This window comes from Emys orbicularis, chromosome 1, assembly GCF_028017835.1.
Source record: "Emys orbicularis isolate rEmyOrb1 chromosome 1, rEmyOrb1.hap1, whole genome shotgun sequence".
Taxonomy (NCBI): domain Eukaryota; kingdom Metazoa; phylum Chordata; order Testudines; family Emydidae; genus Emys; species Emys orbicularis.
Window position 1 is genome coordinate 158,384,936 of NC_088683.1, and position 19,530 is coordinate 158,404,465.

The 19,530-nt window shown below is 45.9% G+C and overlaps 1 protein-coding gene across 1 annotated transcript in view; it reads left to right on the top strand.

Moving 5' to 3' along the window:
- Positions 1 to 8,707, top strand: part of GPR156 (G protein-coupled receptor 156) — a 35,021-nt gene extending 26,314 nt beyond the window's left edge. Inside the window, exons 8-9 of the mRNA XM_065423590.1 lie at positions 5,561 to 5,722; positions 7,313 to 8,707. Of these exons, the coding sequence (XP_065279662.1) occupies positions 5,561 to 5,722; positions 7,313 to 8,707 (1,557 nt within the window). The remainder of the gene's footprint in view (positions 1 to 5,560; positions 5,723 to 7,312) is intronic.
- Positions 8,708 to 19,530: the final 10,823 nt, after the last annotated feature.

Consider the following 19,530-nt stretch of genomic DNA (forward strand, 5'->3'; position numbering starts at 1 on the left):
AACGGGCAGTTGTGCACATGGACTTGGACAATGGGATTGGTTACTGCTGGTGAATCTAATCTGTTCTGCTGAGGTTCTTATACCACACTCATCACCATAGTACTGAGCACCTTACAGCCTCTACTCCATCTCTCTTGTCCTTCTCTCTCTCTCTCTCTCTCTCTGCCATAGTGTTCCTCTTCCAGAGAAGCAGGGCAGTGAGCGAGCCTGCATGCTGCAATGCAGGCAGGCAGCCTCACCGGGCTCTGATGCTTCCTGGACTGACAGTGGGTTTTGCTGTCCCCTGGGACGTCTGCTCTTCTCCATACTCGGATAGTAAAGCCCAGCTCTCCAGTGTGGGAGGGGGAGGAGCGGGAGCTATTTTAAGAAAAGCTATTGACAGGGCTGTGTTCATTGCTTCCTGTGTATTTCAGGAGGAATCTGATGTGCTAGGCCACAGTCTGTCTGTGTTAATGGATACAATCTGCAGGTTGCTATAATAAGAGAAAAAAGAAGAAATGGATGGTGGTTGGTTTCTATATTGGTTAAGGAGTTGAGGGCTCAAGGGAATGAGCCGGGGAGGGAGGAACAGAGATAGAACTGTCTTAAACCAGGCCCAGGAAAGAGTGGGTCTGTGCAAGTGCATTTGCCAGCACCCTCAATCTTGACCTGCAGCCCCCCTGCTACTCTGTCTGTGAGACCCACACAGCTGCACCAAAACACCTCAGTCCTAACCTACAGAACCTCCTGCTCTTTCTGCCTACCCACAACTCATTCCTGCCCCGCATGATGATTCCTCCCATCTGGTACTTGCATCACTCCCCAAGCCCAGTTCTGTCCTCAGTGAAATATGGAAGCTACAGAGAGGGGTGACAAATACCCTTCTGTTCTGTTCAGCCAGATGGTGAGGCACTTTGGCTACCTTACTTTGTGTTCCCCACCTTGAGGCCCTTCTGTCTCAAACACTAAAATCTGCTACTCCCTAAAGAATCCACCCAGTTAGTGCTTTCCCCTCCTCTAACGCCTTCACTCCTGAGCTTCATCAACATGAATTAAACTTCACAATCCTGGGGAGGTCTGTGAGCCCCATTCTACAGATGGGGAAATGGAAGCACAGTGAGAGGCAGCAGTTTGCCTGAGCCCACACAGCAAATTCATGTCAGAGCCCGAATATAACCTGGAACTTTTGATGTTCAGTTTCCATCTTCTACCACTAGATGACAGTTCTCCCTATAAAATCACCTGAGTGAACCCTGCCTTCGCTCCTCTCTCTTCCTTCCCCAGATTGGGTAGTCTGTCTCCCTGGGCTGTCAGTTCAGTATGGTGCATGCTGCATTGTTACCTTCCACCTGCTCTGATGAGGACACTGGTGGTCAAATGATGAGGAAGAACAGGAGGAGGAGAATATGTTGCTGTGAAAGCAATTGATCAAGACAGTGGAGTGGGGACCAGATCATTGGAGCAAGATTCCTGGGACAGGGGAAAAATTAACTAAAGAGGTTGCAGAGCCTATCACTTTAGGGTGTCTCTTTTAATCTGGATTAGGTTAGTAGTGCCAAAGGTCATCTCTGATGGCCCATGAAAAATTAATTAGTGGACAACAGACCACATCACAAAAGACACCATCACAACTGATGCTTGCAGTCTCAAAGGGGAAAGCACTGAATGGACCACCGAGTTCCCCTTTCACTCCTAGGGAAGGTACCTTTTGTTTATGACTGAGGCACATGGATACGGGTGGAATAGAGGAAAGTTGACCTGCTGTTGCTTCCTGGGTGGTTCATGATCTCTGGTTAAAGGCAGTCACTCTCCAGGGCTGTTGATCCAGTGCCTTTCACCAGCACTATATGCATGTAAACTTTTTTTTTTTAAAGAACATAAGAACATAAGAACATAAGAAAGGCCGTACCGGGTCAGACCAAAGGTCCATCTAGCCCAGTATCCTGTCTACCGACAGTGGCCAATGCCAGGTGCCCCAGAGGGAGTGAACCTAACAGGCAATGATCAAGTGAACTCTCTCCTGCCATCCATCTCCACCCTCTGACAGACAGAGGCTAGGGACACCATTCCTTACCCGTCCTGGCTAATAGCCATTAATGGACTTAACCACCATGAATTTATCCAGTTCTCTTTTAAACTCTGTTATAGTCCTAGCCTTCACAACCTCCTCAGGTAAGGAGTTCCACAAGTTGACTGTGCGCTGCGTGAAGAAGAACTTCCTTTTATTTGTTTTAAACCTGCTGCCTATTAATTTCATTTGATGACCCCTAGTTCTTGTATTCTGGGAATAAGTAAATAACTTTTCCTTATCCACTTTCTCCACATCACTCATGATTTTATATACCTCTATCATATCCCCCCTTAGTCTCCTCTTTTCCAAGCTGAAGAGTCCTAGCCTCTTTAATCTCTCCTCATATGGGACCCGTTCCAAACCCTTAATCATTTTAGTTGCCCTTTTCTGAACCTTTTCTAGTGCCAGTATATCTTTTTTGAGATGAGGAGACCACATCTGTACGCAGTATTCGAGATGAGGGCGTACCATCGATTTATATAAGGGCAATAATATATTCTCAGTCTTATTCTCTATCCCCTTTTTAATGATTCCTAACATCCTGTTTGCTTTTTTGACCACCTCTGCACACTGCGTGGACATTTTCAGAGAACTATCCACGATGACTCCAAGATCTTTTTCCTGACTTGTTGTAGCTAAATTAGCCCCCATCATATTGTATGTATAGTTGGGGTTATTTTTTCCAATGTGCATTACTTTACATTTATCCACATTGAATTTCATTTGCCATTTTGTTGCCCAATCACTTAGTTTTGTGAGATCTTTTTGAAGTTCTTCACAGTCTGCTTTGGACTTAACTATCTTGAGCAGTTTAGTATCATCTGCAAACTTTGCCACCTCACTGTTTACCCCTTTCTCCAGATCATTTATGAATAAGTTGAATAGGATCGGTCCGAGGACTGACCCTTGGGGAACACCACTAGTTACCCCTCTCCATTCTGAGAATTTACCATTAATTCCTACCCTTTGTTCCCTGTCTTTTAACCAGTTCTCAATCCATGAAAGGACCTTCCCTTTTATCCCATGGCAGCTTAATTTACATAAGAGCCTTTGGTGAGGGACCTTGTCAAAGGCTTTCTGGAAATCTAAGTACACTATGTCCACTGGATCCCCCTTGTCCACATGTTTGTTGACCCCTTCAAAGAATTCTAATAGATTAGTAAGACACGATTTCCCTTTACAGAAACCATGTTGACTATTGCTCAACAGTTTATGTTTTTCTATGTGTCGGACAATTTTATTCTTAACTATTGTTTCGACTAATTTGCCCGGTACAGACGTTAGACTTACCGGTCTGTAATTGCCGGGATCACCTCTAGAGCCCTTTTTAAATATTGGCGTTACATTAGCTAACTTCCAGTCATTGGGTACAGAAGCTGATTTAAAGGACAGGTTACAAACCTTAGTTAACAGTTCCGCAACTTCACATTTGAGTTCTTTCAGAACTCTTGGGTGAATGCCATCTGGTCCCGGTGACTTGTTAATGTTGAGTTTATCAATTAATTCCAAAACCTCCTCTAGTGATACTTCAATCTGTGACAGTTCCTCAGATTTGTCACCTACAAAAGCCAGCTCAGGTTTGGGAATCTCCCTAACATCCTCAGCCGTGAAGACTGAAGCAAAGAATCCATTTAGTTTCTCCGCAATGACTTTATCATCTTTAAGCGCTCCTTTTGTATCTCGATCATCGAGGGGCCCCACTGGTTGTTTAGCAGGCTTCCTGCTTCTGATGTACTTAAAAAACATTTTGTTATTACCTTTGGAGTTTTTGGCTAGCTGTTCTTCAAACTCCTCTTTGGCTTTTCTTATTACATTTTTACACTTAATTTGGCAGCGTTTATGCTCCTTTCTATTTGCCTCACTAGGATTTGACTTCCACTTTTTAAAGGAAGTCTTTTTATCTCTCATTGCTTCTTTTACATGGTTGTTAAGCCACAGTGGCTCTTTTTTAGTTCTTTTACTGTGTTTCTTAATTTGAGGTATACATTGAAGTTGGGCCTCTATTATGGTGTCTAGTGCAATTTTTTAAAAATACCTGTTTAAGATTCCATATCATAACAGAAGTACATAAAATAATGAAGTGCAGAGAGAGGGTAAATCAGGTGCTCCTCTTTACTCTCATAATACAGGATTAATACAACCCATTTAAAGAAAAACCCCATTGTATGATTAACCCATGGAACTCATTGCCACTAGTTATCACAGAGGCCAAGAACTTAGGAGGATTTTAAAAGGATTGGCGTTTAAATTGATAATGAAAACATCCACAGTTGCTATCTGCGATACATAAATGTATAAACCCTCATTCTGCAAGGCAAAAGCCAACTGCCGACAAGGGTTAGGCAGAAATGTTTGCAATAAGCAAATTATTCCATAATTGTCCATTACAAGGTTTTTTGAACCGTTCTGTGAAATCCTTGGTACTTGCCATTGTTGGAGACAAGATAGTGGACTGGATGGACTAGGGCTGGCAATTCTTATGTTCCTCTCAGTAGCAGAATTCATGTGAAAACTGAAGCATAACAAGTAATTACATTTTATACCCAAATATTTGTGAATAATTCCCACCTTTATTTCTTCCTGATATTGTGAGGTCAGGTCAGGTGCCTGTTTCTTCTTCAGGAACTCATGTCCTCAATAACTTTGTCTAGGGAGGGCTGGAAGTTGCTCTGTGATAGATCAGCTGTGTCAGGAATCAGTTGCTGCAGTGGAATTGTCCTGATTAGCTAGACTGTAAGCTCTTTGAAACAGGGAGCAGATCCTCTCGGTAAAGTGCCTAGCATTCTGTTGGTGCTATTCAAATAATAATATCTTTTCAAGTAGTGAAGGAGGAGCTGATTTCCAGCTATTGAGCTGCACCATGCAATTTATCATAGAGTTCCTGCATGCACAGTTGTTCTGTTGCTGATCTGAGAGCTTGAGCTTTTTATCTAGCTCAAGCTTTGTAATTCACCTTTTGTTTTGTCGGCTTGATTTTCCTAATAGTTTTGCTCTTCCATCATTCATCTGAAATAGATGAACAGCTGGAGCCTGAATGCACTAGGTTTTCATTCTGACACCAGTGGAAAAAAAGCAGATATTGAGTGGTATTGGTTTTCAACATATCATTCATGATTCAAGATTAAGAAAGTGTGTGTGAGACATTGTCTTTGTCTATTTCTGACTCAGAAGGGCCCTGGTTTACAACACAGTTAAAGACTGTAGCATAGGCAGGATCTAACTGTGTCTACACAAGCAGCCAAAACCAAAGGCTACACAGGGATGGGGGGGTGAGGGGAGGATCAAGGCGCGCGTGTGTGAATTTACCCCTTTGTCTCTGTCTCTGTGCATGTCTGTGTCACGCCCTCTCTTTGTCTCTCCCTGCTTTTCGTGTGTGTGTGTGTGTGTGTGTGTGTGTGTGTGTGTGTGTCTCTCTCTCTCTCTCTCTCTCTCTCTGTCTGCATCTGTCTGTCTGTCTCTCTATGTGTATATATATTTCATGTGTATATAATGGATGTTTGCACTCAACAGCTCAGGCAGTGGAAAGCCTTTGAGGAAGAACAGAACCAAACCATTAGCCACATGGCAAAATATTTTTCCAGCCCCAGCAAGAGCTTCCACTCCTTGTACAGTGAAGAGCAGATCTGCCAGCTGATAGGGGAGAAGAACTCCATGCAACGGCTGCTTACTGAGGTAATCTGCACTCACAGGCAGCTCGTGCTAGTGGAAAGAGCAGTCCCAGCCATTGATCTCCCTCTGGCTCAGTGGCCAGCAGCTGTTGTCCTCCCTCTGCTGTACTCTCTCCCCGCCTCCTGCTTGGTCTGCTGAAGGATTTGTAGGTTAGAATACCCTCTGTCACAAATCGATCAAAATGGAGATTTCCCATTGCATCAGCTTCCCTCAAGAAATAATACATGGAAAGGAATTTTTTAAAATGATTTTACATCCTTTCCCCAGATTTATCAAACCTGATGCATAAATTAGGGCAACTGGCAGAAAACTGGCCTGTTTTTGGAGCTCACACAAAGATCTAATTTAGAGGGGATGCGTCCTATCCCAAAAGGTCTCCAGCTCCCACTCCCTTTCAGCTTTCTCCAAATTATACAACCAGAAGTGCTTTGGCTGTTAGAACAACATTATGTTCCAATGTAATTGGTGCAAATGTTTCTATATGCAATCTCTCAAATACGCACATCTTGCAAATGTTCAAGGACATGTTGAGGTGCAGCTAGGAAAGGAACAGGTTGCACATGCTTCACGTTTCATTTTAAAGATATGTGATTCTGCTATTTCAAACTATAATTATTTAAAATCTAGAAGCTAATGGGGTAGAACTGTGCAGGACTGGGATTTTAGAAGCTAGAATATCAGGGTTGGAAGGGACCTCAGGAGATCATCTAGTCTAACCCCCTGCTTAAAGCAGGACAAATCCCCAAACTTTTTTTTTTTTTTACCCCAGTTCCCTAAATGGCCCCCTCAAGGATTGAATTTACAACCCTGGGTTTAGCAGGCCAATGCTCAAACCACTGAGCTGTCCCAGTTCTATATGGGACTTTGAATGATTGTATCTGGATTCTCCGATCTGTACAAACAAGTGCCATGTCTGTACTGCAGTGTAATAGTTTGCTTTCCAGTAAGTAGGCCTCAATGGAGCAATTTTTTTCCTGCTGCATTTTCTTAATGTCCCACCTTTTTGTCTCTAAGACATTCATCTATTCTATATAGACAGCTCAAAGACCAGGTCTAGACTCACAAATTAAGTTGCTCCAGCTACATCGCTCAGGGGTGTGAAAAATCCACACCCTGAGCGTCGTAGTTAAGTCAACCTAACCCCCGGTGTAGTCAGCGCTAGGCAGGGGAGCTGGAACAGTTTTTATAGTAGGGGAGCTGAGAGCCATTGAACCAAACTGTCAACGCTGGATATGATGGAAACCACTTCAAGCCAGGGGGTGCAGCAGCACCCCCAGCACCTCTAGTTCCCGCACCTGCAGTAGGTCAATGGAAGAATTCGTCTGTTGACCTAGCTATCGCCTCTCAAGGAGGTGGATTACCTAGGCCAATGGGAGAACCTCTCCCGTCACTGTAGTAAGTGTCTGCACTGCAATTGTGCTGCTGTAGCGTTTCAAGAGTAGACAAGCCCAAAGACTGCCACTCTAGCATTTCCTCTGAAAAACAGACTGACTTCCTGACCTGTTTGCCTTTAAATCCTCAACCTTAATGCAGTATTAGCATTGTTTTCTGCACCAAATTTGATGTATTAATTAATTTTTTTATTTGTTACAGAAAAATGCTGTGATCGAAAGCCTCCAGGAGCAAGTGAACAATGCTAAGGAGAAGCTGATAAGGCTGATGTCTGCAGAGTGCAGCTATGATTTGATGGGCCTCGCTGTTCCTTCCACATCCTTCTCCATCTTGCCTCAGAACACAGGTAGCCATGTTGAGTCCAGTGGCTGTGCCATGGAAGCTGAAGGGCTGCATGGAGACAATTTTCCCCCTGGTCAAGAGCAGAACCCTTGGCACTGTCCCAGTCTCCCAGATACACAGTGCAGTCCAGTGTCTGTTGGCAAACAAGTTTGTGTTGGTATCATCCAGAACCATAAACATGTAAAGCACCAAAACACTTCACCAGAAGATCTTAGTTGCTATGAGGCACTGTTTTGTAACCCTATGGACATCTCCAAATACAGCTCTAAGGATGTCCAAGAGCAATGGAGGCCTCCAAACAACAAGAAATGTATCGACAATCCACCAATACCATTGAGCCAGAATCTCTCAGCAGTTGATGGGAGAGCAGAGCAACCAGAGAGCTCAGCAGCAACCAAAGAGCAGCCCTCAAAGGTCAGTGAAAAGTTGCAGGAAATCTTGCAAGAGCTGAGCATTGGCGGCATAGTTAGTGCCCAGGCATCACCCAGGGGGCCTAGGCAACCCAGCCACAATGCAGAACATGAAAAGAGTGCAGCCTGGAGACCCTGGGAGGGTTACACAGGCATCTGCACTTACCTTAGTCCTTACAGGACAAGACGGCGAAGAAGAAGAATCCCAGTCCATCCACCTTCCACCTACTTTCCTGCGTCCATGACCCCACAAGCGTGGAGTCTCACAAACAAGGCAGTCAGCAGGACACAGAGCGGACAGAGCACTTGGAGCCGTCACGGATTAACACAAACATCTCTGGATAAAGCAGGTGACACCAGTGATGGAAGGTTCCTCTATCAGCCATCACCCTCCTCATCAGTCATCGACAAAATGTGCAGCTTCCAGCTGAAGCATAGGAAGAACTGGCCTGACGAACAAAGCCATGAAGGGAACGGCCAAGTTTCAAACAAACACCAAGGCTCTGCCCAAGTGAAGAACTACAATGCTCTGCTGTATCCCCCCAGTCCCCTCAGCCTCCAGCAGCAGCAGGGGGATGCTGGGAGGGACCTGGAACAACCCCTTGTGCCCTCCCTGTGCCTTTATCCAGACTCTGATTCCAGTAGCAGCTCGGAGGAGACGTTCAGCTGCTGCCACAGGCCTCACTGTGAAATCTGCTTCCACAGCCCTGGTGACTCCAGTGACAGCTGCACCACTGACACAGACCCAGAGCCTGGCGGGTCCCTAGCCCACTGGGCAAAGCTTTATGGCAGGCCTCAGCCCATCGTGAACTTTAAAGATGATCTGAAACCCACGTTGGTGTAAATGTAAATGAAGACATCCTATTCCAGAGGCATCCCCCCAGACAAGTTGCGTTTTAAACAGTATGGAAGGAACGCACCATCTGAGGGAAGTGGGTTGCTCAGAGAACTGGGAATGGGATATAAAGGCCCAGATTCACAAAGCTGCTTAAGTGCCTAATTCCCAGTGAAATTAATGGGAGTTAGGTGCCCAAGTACCTTTGTGAATCTGGGCCAAAGCCTTTACCTGTCTAGGATGCTAATTCAGATTCAGTCTAGGTCAGGAGTGACTGACAATCACAACCATCTGATAGCTGGTTAATGGTATTATTGAAATGAGTTGGCGGTTTTAGTCCAGTTGCTTTGGCCAGGTGCCCACATCACATACAAACTCATCACACTAATTGGCCTTCTTGTCAGCACTCTGAGCAGGGAGGTTAAGGATTGAATTGACCAGGCTGACTGTACTACCCTCCCATCCTAGAGGGCTCCTTCTGGGTCGGAGGTGATTTGCACAGATGGGGAGCAGTGTATGGGGAAGACTTGAATAGCTTTGACCCATGCTCTTCCTGCTCTATACAGCACACAGCCAAACAGAGACCTTCAGTCCCCCGGAGCTGTCAATGTGGAACCTTTCACGAACATTGCATTCAATTAGAATTTGTAAAAAAGAAATGTGGAATTATTTTCACCTTGGCATTCAGCCTTAATGAGCTAGTCTCTCAACACAGCAAGAATCTGGGGGTGGCAGAAAACACTAGACTTCCTATTTTTGTTTCGTGGTCTCTGAGCAAGCTAATGAAATCCAAGGCTGACTTCTCCAGATCTGACTTTGCATTTCACTCAGTTTAAATATACAGCAGCAGGTAGATACTGAGCAGAGTTGAAGGGGGAAAGCAGAAAAAGCTTGACAGCACTGCAGACGATTTTTTAAAATTGGGTTTGTGTCCTTTTGTGCTTCTTTATGGTGGACACAATAGGTGAGAAAGGTTTGGAGTTTCTTAGTATTTTCTGCTCATGTTTACCTTATATATATCAGGAATATCAAATCTGGTATCCCTGCTTTTGCTGGAAGACCTCTTGGGGGAGACAACCTCAGATAGTTATTGCGATCTGCTGCATCTTTACATAGGAGGAGAGGGGTGCTGAAATTTTGGTTGAATGGAGGTCTGTGTTAGACAGGCATTAACAAAAATGAAACAGTTTTAAACAATGTAAGTAAAAATCCCCTTTCAATTACTCTCTGGCAATGTCAGAATTCTACTAGTGCTCTAGCCTTCGGGTTCTCAACCTTTTTCTTTATGAGGCCGCCCCAGGATACTATAAAAACTCCACGGCCCACGTATGCCACAATAACTGGTTTTCTGCATATAAAAACCAGGGCCGGCATTAGGGGGTAGCAACCAGGTCAACTGCCTGGGGCCCCCATGAAGCTACATTACTCAGGCTTCAGCTTCAGCCCTAGGTGACGGGGCTCAGGGCCCTGGGCTTCAGCCCCATGTGGTCGGGCTTCAGCTTTCTACCCTAGGCCCCAGCTGGCTCCAGTCCAATGTCTTTCTACCCTGGGCCCCAGTCTAATGCTAGCCCTGCTTGGCAGCCCACCTGAAACCTGCTCGCGGCCCCCCAGAGGGCTCCAGACCCTGGCTGAGAACCACTGCTCTAGCCCACATAGAATCTTCCAGGCTTGACAAGGCCTGGATTTCTAAGGTAAAAACAATCAAAAATGTATCTTCTGAAGAAAAATATCCCACCTTTCAGCCCTGCTTTGTCCATAATAAAGACACAAACAAGAACACCATCCCAATTTTGTTTTCCTTCACTTGTCACCTCTAACAGTTAAAGAAAACCAGTTTCCCTCTAGCTGTATTCATTCCCGAGCTGCTGTTTCCATAGCTGTCTAAGCAAGTGTTTGGGGCTGCCCAGTGTGGCAGTTCTGTTGCTGATTAAATGCATTGAATAGGTGGAACCTACTGACACAAAGTAATCACACAGCATGGGCCACCTATACAGGTGCACAAGGTGGGGAAGGAACAAAAGACTTCTCTCAGTGCACCCCAGCACTGGGGCTGGCCACCAGCTCCCCTGGCATAGGAGGCACCCTAAGGAGGTTGGGGGACACAGGAGAAAAAGATATAGCAATATGCACCCTCCCTGTTTGCTTGGGAGCTCCAGCAGGTATTAATGCATAGGGCCTGGCAGTGCTTCCACAGGGGAGTGGTGCAGAGTTAATTCAAATCTGTGGACAAGCCCCAGCTGAGCTCTGCATGGCGAACCATACCTCTTGGACTGAGGGGAAGATGCTGGAGCCTGGTGCATAGAATAGAATTTTGCTGATGTTTTATTTATAGCCATTATTTTTGTGACAGGCTGCTTGGAGCTCAGCTCGCCCAGCTGGAAGTCACTCCAGCTCTGTCTCTTGTAAAGCTGGGATCCCCTAAGGGACAAGTGCAGCCTGCAGAGACCTAAGCAGTGGCCTCTGGCTGAGCGTTCCCTGCAAGTGCAGGCAGTGCACACATCTGAAGGACTCAAACATACCATGGCGGTTCCTCAGTTGAGGTGGGTGCTGCTACAAGGCTCAGCAGATCTCAGGGGATGCTCATGGATATGCAAATATGGGGGAGCCCACAGAACTCGGGGCAAATTGCCAGGGAGTTCCTTAGTGCTGTACAGTTGGGGCACCTCTGATGACTGGCAGGTCTGTGAGCGTCTTGTGGGTATTTTACACCAGGCAAGACAGGGAACGTTATTGGCATAGAGCAAACAGCCCCTAGCCTTAAGCAGCTGGGCCTGGAAAAAGTAGCCGTAGTTCTGAGCTCTGACCAGGAGAGGCTGCTGCTGCCCTGCTTCCCCTCCCAGCTCTCCATCCTTTAGCTGGTGGCTCCCCACAGGAGGGGGAGCTAGAGTGGGGAGGCAGCAGCTGCATGCATTCCACCCCCACCGCAGTGTAGCAAGTGTGTGACTTGCTTGGAGACTGAACTGTACTTCCGGGCCCCAGTCACCTGACCAAGGTCAGGGTTACAAAAGGTCAATAGCCCTGTCATGTGGGAGGGGTTGGTGTCTAGGATGCCACCCTGTGCAATGGACAAGGCTGGCTGCAAGTGAAAAGGAAGAGGTATAAAGCCTTTTATTATTATGGGGTCTGTGTGCTGGGCACTGTACAAACACATAGACAGAAATAGTCCTTGCTCCAAAGAGCTTGCAATCTAAGACTGTCCTCCTAGGAAGGATATGTCTCCTTGCTGTACTCTGAGCCAGCAGCAAAGAATGCGACCACTGTCACATGGAACTCAAAAGGCAGGGTAAGTGCCTGCTCCCAACTAGTGGACAGGTGATCTCTGTGTTAAGTGTTCCTTTTGCTGAGATCACAGTCCCTTGTATTCACTGTATTTTGTGTGTGTGTGAGAGAGATTGTGATTTCTGGTTTCTCGGTTACTTGAATATCTACCGAGTAACCCCTGGCAATCCCTTATTCTTCATGCCAGGGTTCTATAACTCTTTCACAGTGTGAAGAACATTTTAATAGAGAGGTTGTCACTTCACATCCCTGTGGCAACTACAGCATTTGCTTACATTGAAAAGTAACATTAAGAAAGTATTTCATGGCTATTTAGCGTCTTGTAATGCAATTTAGCGACTGGAAAAGAGAAGAGCCAGCTCTCTGTGGTCCACCAGCAAGTGTTCTGCAGCCACAGTGGTTCACAGACCACAGTGTGGGAACTTGTGCTCCATGCCGTCCCTTACGTGCTGCTACCATTTTGCATGATTCAGATATTGGGCTGTCTGTGGGGTTGGGAACAAGTTGGGAAGAGGACTCCCATTAAGATGGTGTATCATTCATTTATTTTGTCCAGTTAATTTGATTTGTACTTTACCTTTGGTTGATTTATACTTTCCTTGGTTTCTGTTTCTCTTAGCTTGTTCAAAACATTGTTTAAAATGAAAGGTGTTTTTACCACAGTCTCTTGCAGTGACTTTTGTGTCTCTTACTTCCCTGAGTGGTTGTAGACCCCTGGAAGATAAAAACCATACTACTAGTAGCAGCAAAGGAATGTTCCTGTGTAGCTCAAGTAGACAGGACTTGTGTCTTAGGAGCGGGAAAGTCCTGGGTTCAGTGCCCATTCCTGCAGCTAGGAGCATAGATGGGGGTCTAAACCCAGGACTGTGTGTCATCCCTGATGCTGGATAAGTCACTTCAACTTGCAGTGCCTCAAGCTTTTAATTCTGTAAAATGGGCATAATTCTGACCACCTTGGGGGTGAAGTGTTGGGAGGAGTGATTCACTGGTGCCTGTACAGTGATTTATTCTGTTTAATGATTTAAACATTTATGTTTGTGATTTATTGATTTTATTTATTATTTAATTATGATTTAGCTGGTGACTAAGGATATAGACAGACAGTTCTTCCTTCTCTGTATTCTCCATTATACGCCTCTTGGTGGAGAATGAATCGCTTCTCTATGGTCCCTGTTACACTTTGCATGGCCCAGCTGGATCCAGAGTTCTTGACCCTTTCCCAGTGTGTTCTGTCGGGTGCTAACAAGCCCATATCCATTCCAGCATTGCACTATCCAGCCCTACCGGGCAATCCTGTGCAGTGAGGCAGTGATTATTGTGTTTCTGCTGAAAAGGGTTTTCTAGAGGAGCCTGATAATAACAGTTCCCCCTCGGCTATCACTTGTGGACAAGAGGAAAAAACAAACTTCAAAAGATAGAAGGAAGACAGAGCAGCACTCTGCAGTGCTCCCCAGAGCAAGCTCATTGGGGTACAGGGACTCTGCACTGGTTCTGCACATAGAGCATGTTATTAACAATAACTAGCATTTACGTATCACTGTCTATCTTCGAAGCACTTTGCTTATTCTCACCCAGTGGTAGATCAATAGCTCTATCTCTCTATAATAATGGGGAAACTGAGGCACTGAGTGGTAAAGTGACTTGTCCAAGACCAAACAGTGAATCAGTGGCAGAGCTGGGGATAAAATCCTGGAACCCTGGCTACCTTGAAATCCTGCATTTTGGAAGTAAATTCCTGACATCCAACACCTGCCACTATTACAAGGACATAAAACTAGTCCCCAGGTGAACTCAAAGTCATCATCCTCCCTTCTAGAAAGCAACGTTTGTTGGAAGGGAGTTTAGGAGACTCTCCCGCAGGAAATGATAGTAAAGTTTCACTTTATAAGTAAATTTTGGTCAATTGGACAAAACAGGCAGGCAGCACTAACACAGTGACATTTAGGACACTTACTGCAACTCTTAATAGCTTATGTCTAAAAAATAAAACCTACTGTGACTCTGTTTAATGAAACCGTCTATATATGTTATGGCAGCACAGATAGTGAGCTCTTTGGGGCAGGGACCTGGCTTGTATTTTCTGTGCAGCACTTTACAAACCTGAGAGTATTGTAAACTACCAGTACTACTGCCTAGAAATAATGTTATTAAAAGTAAGAAGACATCACCCTACTCAGGTTTACAAAGCCAACACCAGTTTAATCTAAATGATCCCTACGGTTTACTCAGTGGATATCTTTTTATAATAAATTCCATTTAAAAAAAAATCAAAAGAATGTTAAGGTTGCCTGGTTAAGCACACAAAAGTCAGGAAATGCTGAGTTTAACGGTAGCACATGTAACCTTAATTCTCCTTACAATGCATTTCAAGTGTTATTACACTGTAGACCACATCTTACTAGAGTGACTGTGTTTTTGATACCTTCCTTCTATCCAGCATCACACAACATCCCTGTTGCAGCTACAGCAATGGTCGACATTGAAACGTATGATTAGGGAAGCACTTGGTGTATTTTTCGCTGTCTTTGTGAAAGTTAGCAGCTGACAACCAGGAGAAGAGCCGAGCCACGCCACGCCACTCTCTGCACTTCAGCAGCAAATGCTCCATGGACCACACTGTGAGACCCACTATGTTACAACACAACCTTTAATTATGTGATCACGTTTGGCAAGAGCCCAGTCTCATTCACTGCTCAGCATTTGTCGTGTACATTGATCCATCACCAATATCGATGGATTCACTACAAATCTATATAATGGTAATCGCAATCAGAATGGGGTGTGAATGAAGGCACAGAGCAGCCTGCATGACCCATCTCATTCATTATGTTCACTGCATCATTCAGTGCACGCACACTGATCTGTTACTAACAAAGTTATTCATTGGAAACATCAGAATGGCATATTGGAAGCATCAGCTTGCCCCTCTGCCAGAGCCATGTCATTGGTACAAGTGTCTTAGCCCCTGATGTGCCTCGGGAGCATCTTGGTGTCTCCAATAGCTGAGAAAGTCTATCAGTACCTACTACAACTAGATTAGGAGGCTCAGTGGCACCTCACAGTGTCTTAGGCAGTCTGCAGGGAGGGAACATGAACAAACAAATGTTGCAGTATCATGGTAGCCTCTAATACATCAGGATACAGTAACTTTATCATGCAGAGCAAATATAAATAGCTGGGAATCCTATGAGGGGTATTTGTCAGTTTTCAGGGAGAGTGCAAAACTACATGCATGATCTAAATCAAATAAACAAGGAAGATGCTTAAAACTAGAGAGCTACAGGAAGTAATGTGGGCTAACACCTCTGCATCTTGTATTTGTAGCAGTGCTGGGCAGGGCCTTGAATAGTGAGTTACACTATAAATGATTACAATACATAAAAGCCCTTGTTAGAGCACAGCTATTTTTTAACTGCTTACCCAAATAATAACAATGCTGGATAAAGACTGATTTTCCTCTGACAGTTAAATCTCTCTCTGTGGTAGATTATAATGGTTGTAAATATCAGCTCGTTAGCCCCATTACAATAGTTTTCATACCAATAACAGTACATCAAGTACTCCTGCTTTTTAATCCAGCCCCCATGCTGCTCTGATGGAGAGAGATATTTCCCAGTTCTCAGAATATTTGATATCCGTGTGCTTCAGTAAATCAGCTATGCAGTCCTTCCTGTCCCTATACACACTGCATTAGCTGGTCAGCTACTGTGTCATAGGATAAATCCTTTGGGTTATATTCTGCCCTGCAATACAAAAGCACCGAGCTCTCAGTAACTTGTATGACAGGTACATGACTATATCTGAGGGCAGAATTTGGCCCTCAAAATAAAATAACAGAAATAGGCCCTGGGGAAGAAATGTGGTCTATTGGTTAAAGGAAAGAACTGGGTGTCAAGAATCTTGGCTTTGCTTACTGACTTGTGTAACCATGGACAAATCACAAACTTTCTGAACTTTAGTTACTGTCTCTGAAAAATGGGGATAATAATGATTTCAAGCTTACTTAATACACATTTGAAAAGCACTTTGAGGTCCTCAGCTGGTGGATGCTAAAGATGTGCTGAACATTATAAGAGCAACAGCATGAAAGGACATGTTCCTACTCATCCCAGACAACAGGCCTCGGGTCATAATTAAGAAACCAAAACATCTGTTCAGGAAATGAATAAGCAACCAAAAGAGCATGAATTGGGGGAGAAATGAAGGGGGAAAAAAGCTGAGATGTCAGCTCTGGAGATCACTGTCTTCTCTCCAGAGGGATCCAATACAATTTAATGTTTAGATAATGACCACTTACTCTGTGAGGGTCAGTTTCTAATCATCGGTTTCAATGAATGCAAACGTACTTCTTTGTTTGGTTGTATTATGTGCTTGTACACATAGAGCTAGAAAATTTCAGTTATAAGGGTCACCTGACTTCTGGCTCAAATTGGAATGTAACCATAGGCTAACTAACGAGCCAAGAGCCCTTCTCACATTCAGAAATGTATCTGCTACTGTAAATTTGGGATTTCTATCACACACCTATGTGGCGATTTTTGCAGACCCCAACAGCACTGAAACAACACCAAGAGCAAGCCAGAGGTCTGGAGAAGTATTTCAAAATCTCTGCCGATGGGAACTTGACTCACTGTGCAATCAGACTGCAAGTGGCCATGGTCATGGAAGTAAAACAGATGCTTTTATGCTGGAGCAGCAGCATCCTGTTTATTTAGTGGCACTGGGCAAGCTTCCTCATAATCCAGAAAGTCGACAGTCTTGCAGCAGCAAGGGGAAAGCTATGTTTCACAGTGACCAAAACCTACCATAGCTACTCGAAATCCAGAATTTTAAAAAGAATTCATAGGACTTAGAGAGTAGCTGCCAACCTCTGTGCACCTGAAACCTGGATAACTGAGATTTTTGCCTCTCCTTTTACAGGATTATGGTAAAATAATTTCCCTTTGTGACCAGTCTGGGTTGTTTTGCTGCAGAGTCAGAAATGAGACACTGACTTTTAAAGTTCTTCCTTCCCACAGGGGTGATGGGTGAAAGAACAGGTCACAGCTTTGTTCTGCTGCAACATGTCTGGAACTGTTGAGAGAGATCTTTTCGTTATAGCAAAATCTTCAAGTCCTCAGTGTTTTTCCAGGTTTGCAACCTCCCTATGTTGAATAGAAGCAACAGGAATGCCTGGTGACTGTAGCTGTTTTAGTGGATTGGCTTAAAAATGGAAGATGGACATCAAAAGTTGCCCTTGCAATGGACAGTTCTGCTGAACACACCACAGAACTGTCCATGTGCATCATAAACATTGTATCTCTTCCCACAAAATCAGCAAATCTGACACAGCCCCAAGAGCAGAGTATCAGAAATGCATTTACAATAGCAAGCAAGATAATTGATGGGAGAGACCTGGATGATTCATTGACTGGGGTGGAGGTCATTCAACATATTCCTTTATTTGAAACAGCCCATTGCATTTTTGTCACTGTCTATGCTGCAAGTCCACAGTGGATTACCATTAAGTATTTTTATGAGTGGGATATTTGTGACCAACCAGTTGATTAAATCAATTGATTTTAGGACACTAGAAATCATACGAAATTGTGCTGTCTACAGGCTGAGATCCCATCCTGGGCTAGAGAGGGTTAAAGGCCAGATAGCCACACTTGCTCTGGGTTTGGTTTTAAAAAGGGGGAACTCCAGCAGTGGAAGCTGTGAAGGGAAAGAGTGTAGGCAGGTAGGGACAGTCAGGAACTAGAAGCCTTGCTGAGAGGCAAGGCAAGGTATGGTCTGAGGACTGTGGCTGGCCAGACTTGGTTGCTGAAGGAAGGCTGAAGCCAGGAAGTTAGTGACTGAACCTGAGCTTTCTTTGTGAGAGGCACGGAGCCTGGTGTAATGGCTGACAATAATGTACAGGGACTCTGTATATTCATAGATTCCAAGACCAGAAGGGACCATTGTGATCATCTAGTCCAGTGGTTCTCAAACTTTTGTACTGGTGACCCCTTTCACATAGCAAGTCTCTGAGTGCAACCCCCCTTATAAATTAAAAACACCTTTTTATATATTTAACACCATTATAAATGCTGAATGCAAAGCGGGGTTTGGGGTGCAGGCTGACAGCTCGTGACCCCCCATATAATAACCTCACAGCCCCCTGAGGGGCCATGACCCCCAGTTTGAGAACCCCATATCTAGTCTGACCTCTTGTATATCACAGGCCATAGAACTCCCCTAAATAATTCCCAGAGCAGATCTTTTAGAAAAACATCCAATCATTTAAAAATTGTCAGTGATGGAGCATCCACACCCATCCTTGTTCCAGTGGTTAATTACTCTCATCCAGTAGCGTAGCTAGGTGGGTTCAGGGGAAGCAGCCGCTTCCCCTCAGTACATTTTTCAAAAGCGGCGCTTGCCGGGCCGCCGCTGGGGTCCTGCAGGCAAGTTGGGGGGCAGCACGGTCGGACTCCGGAGGAGCCATTGGGGGGGGGGGCGGTGGGCGCGGCCAGAGGAGCGAAGGGGCCGGCTCCTCGGCCATCCCGCCCCACGCTCAGCGCGGCCCCAACATCGCCACCGCGGCCGCCTCCTGCGGCGACTCAGGGCTCGGCGGCCGAGTGTTCCGCAGCTGGCGGGCAGATCCCCTCTCCCCGGCAGCTTCCTGCTTCCGGGCCGAGGGAAGCAGGAAGCTGCCGGGAAGAGGGGATCTGCCCGCCAGCTGCGGAGAGCTCGGCCGCCGAGCCCTGAGCCGCCGGAGGAGGCGGCCGCGCTGAGCGTGGGGCGCGATGGCTGAGGAGCCCGGCCGCTTCGCTCCTCCGGCTGCGCCCGCCGCCCCCCCAATGGCTCCTCCGGAGTCCAGCCATGCTGCCCCCCTGCCTTGCCTGCAGGAGCCCAATGGCAGCCCGGCAGGCTCCGCTTTTGAAAAAAATGCTGAGCTACCCGGGCGAGGGAACCAGGAAGCTGCCGGGGAGAGGGGATCTGCCCGCCAGCTGCTGCCCGCCCCACTGCTCCGCTCCCTCCAGCCCCCGGGAGAAGCGAGCAGCGCCCGCCCGCCACCCCTTCCCCCGCGCCCGCCCCCCCCGCACCGAGCCCCTCCGAGGGGGAGCGCAGCATGGCGGCAGCGTGGCCGGAGGAGCCGGGGGGGGGGCGCGGAGCGGCCGGAGGAGGAGCCGAGGAGGGGTGTGGCCATAGGACGAGCCCAGGGGGGGCGCCTTTTTTATGGTTGCTCCCCCTGCACTGAGAAGCTGGCTACGCCACTGCTCTCACCGTTAAAATTTTGCACCTTATTTCCAGTCTGAATTTATCTAGCTTCAACTTCCAGCCATTGGATTGTTATACCTTCCTCTGCTAGATTGAAGAGCCCATTATCAAATAGTTTCCCCCTATGTATGTAGTTGTAGCCAGTAATCAAGTCATCCCTTAACCCTCTCTTTGTTAAGATAAATAGATTGAGCTCCTGGAGTCTATCACATAAAGGCATGTTTTCCAATCCTTTAATCATTCATGTGACTCTTCTCTGATAACCTCTCCAGCTTATCAACATCCTTCTTGAATTGTTGACACCCAAAACT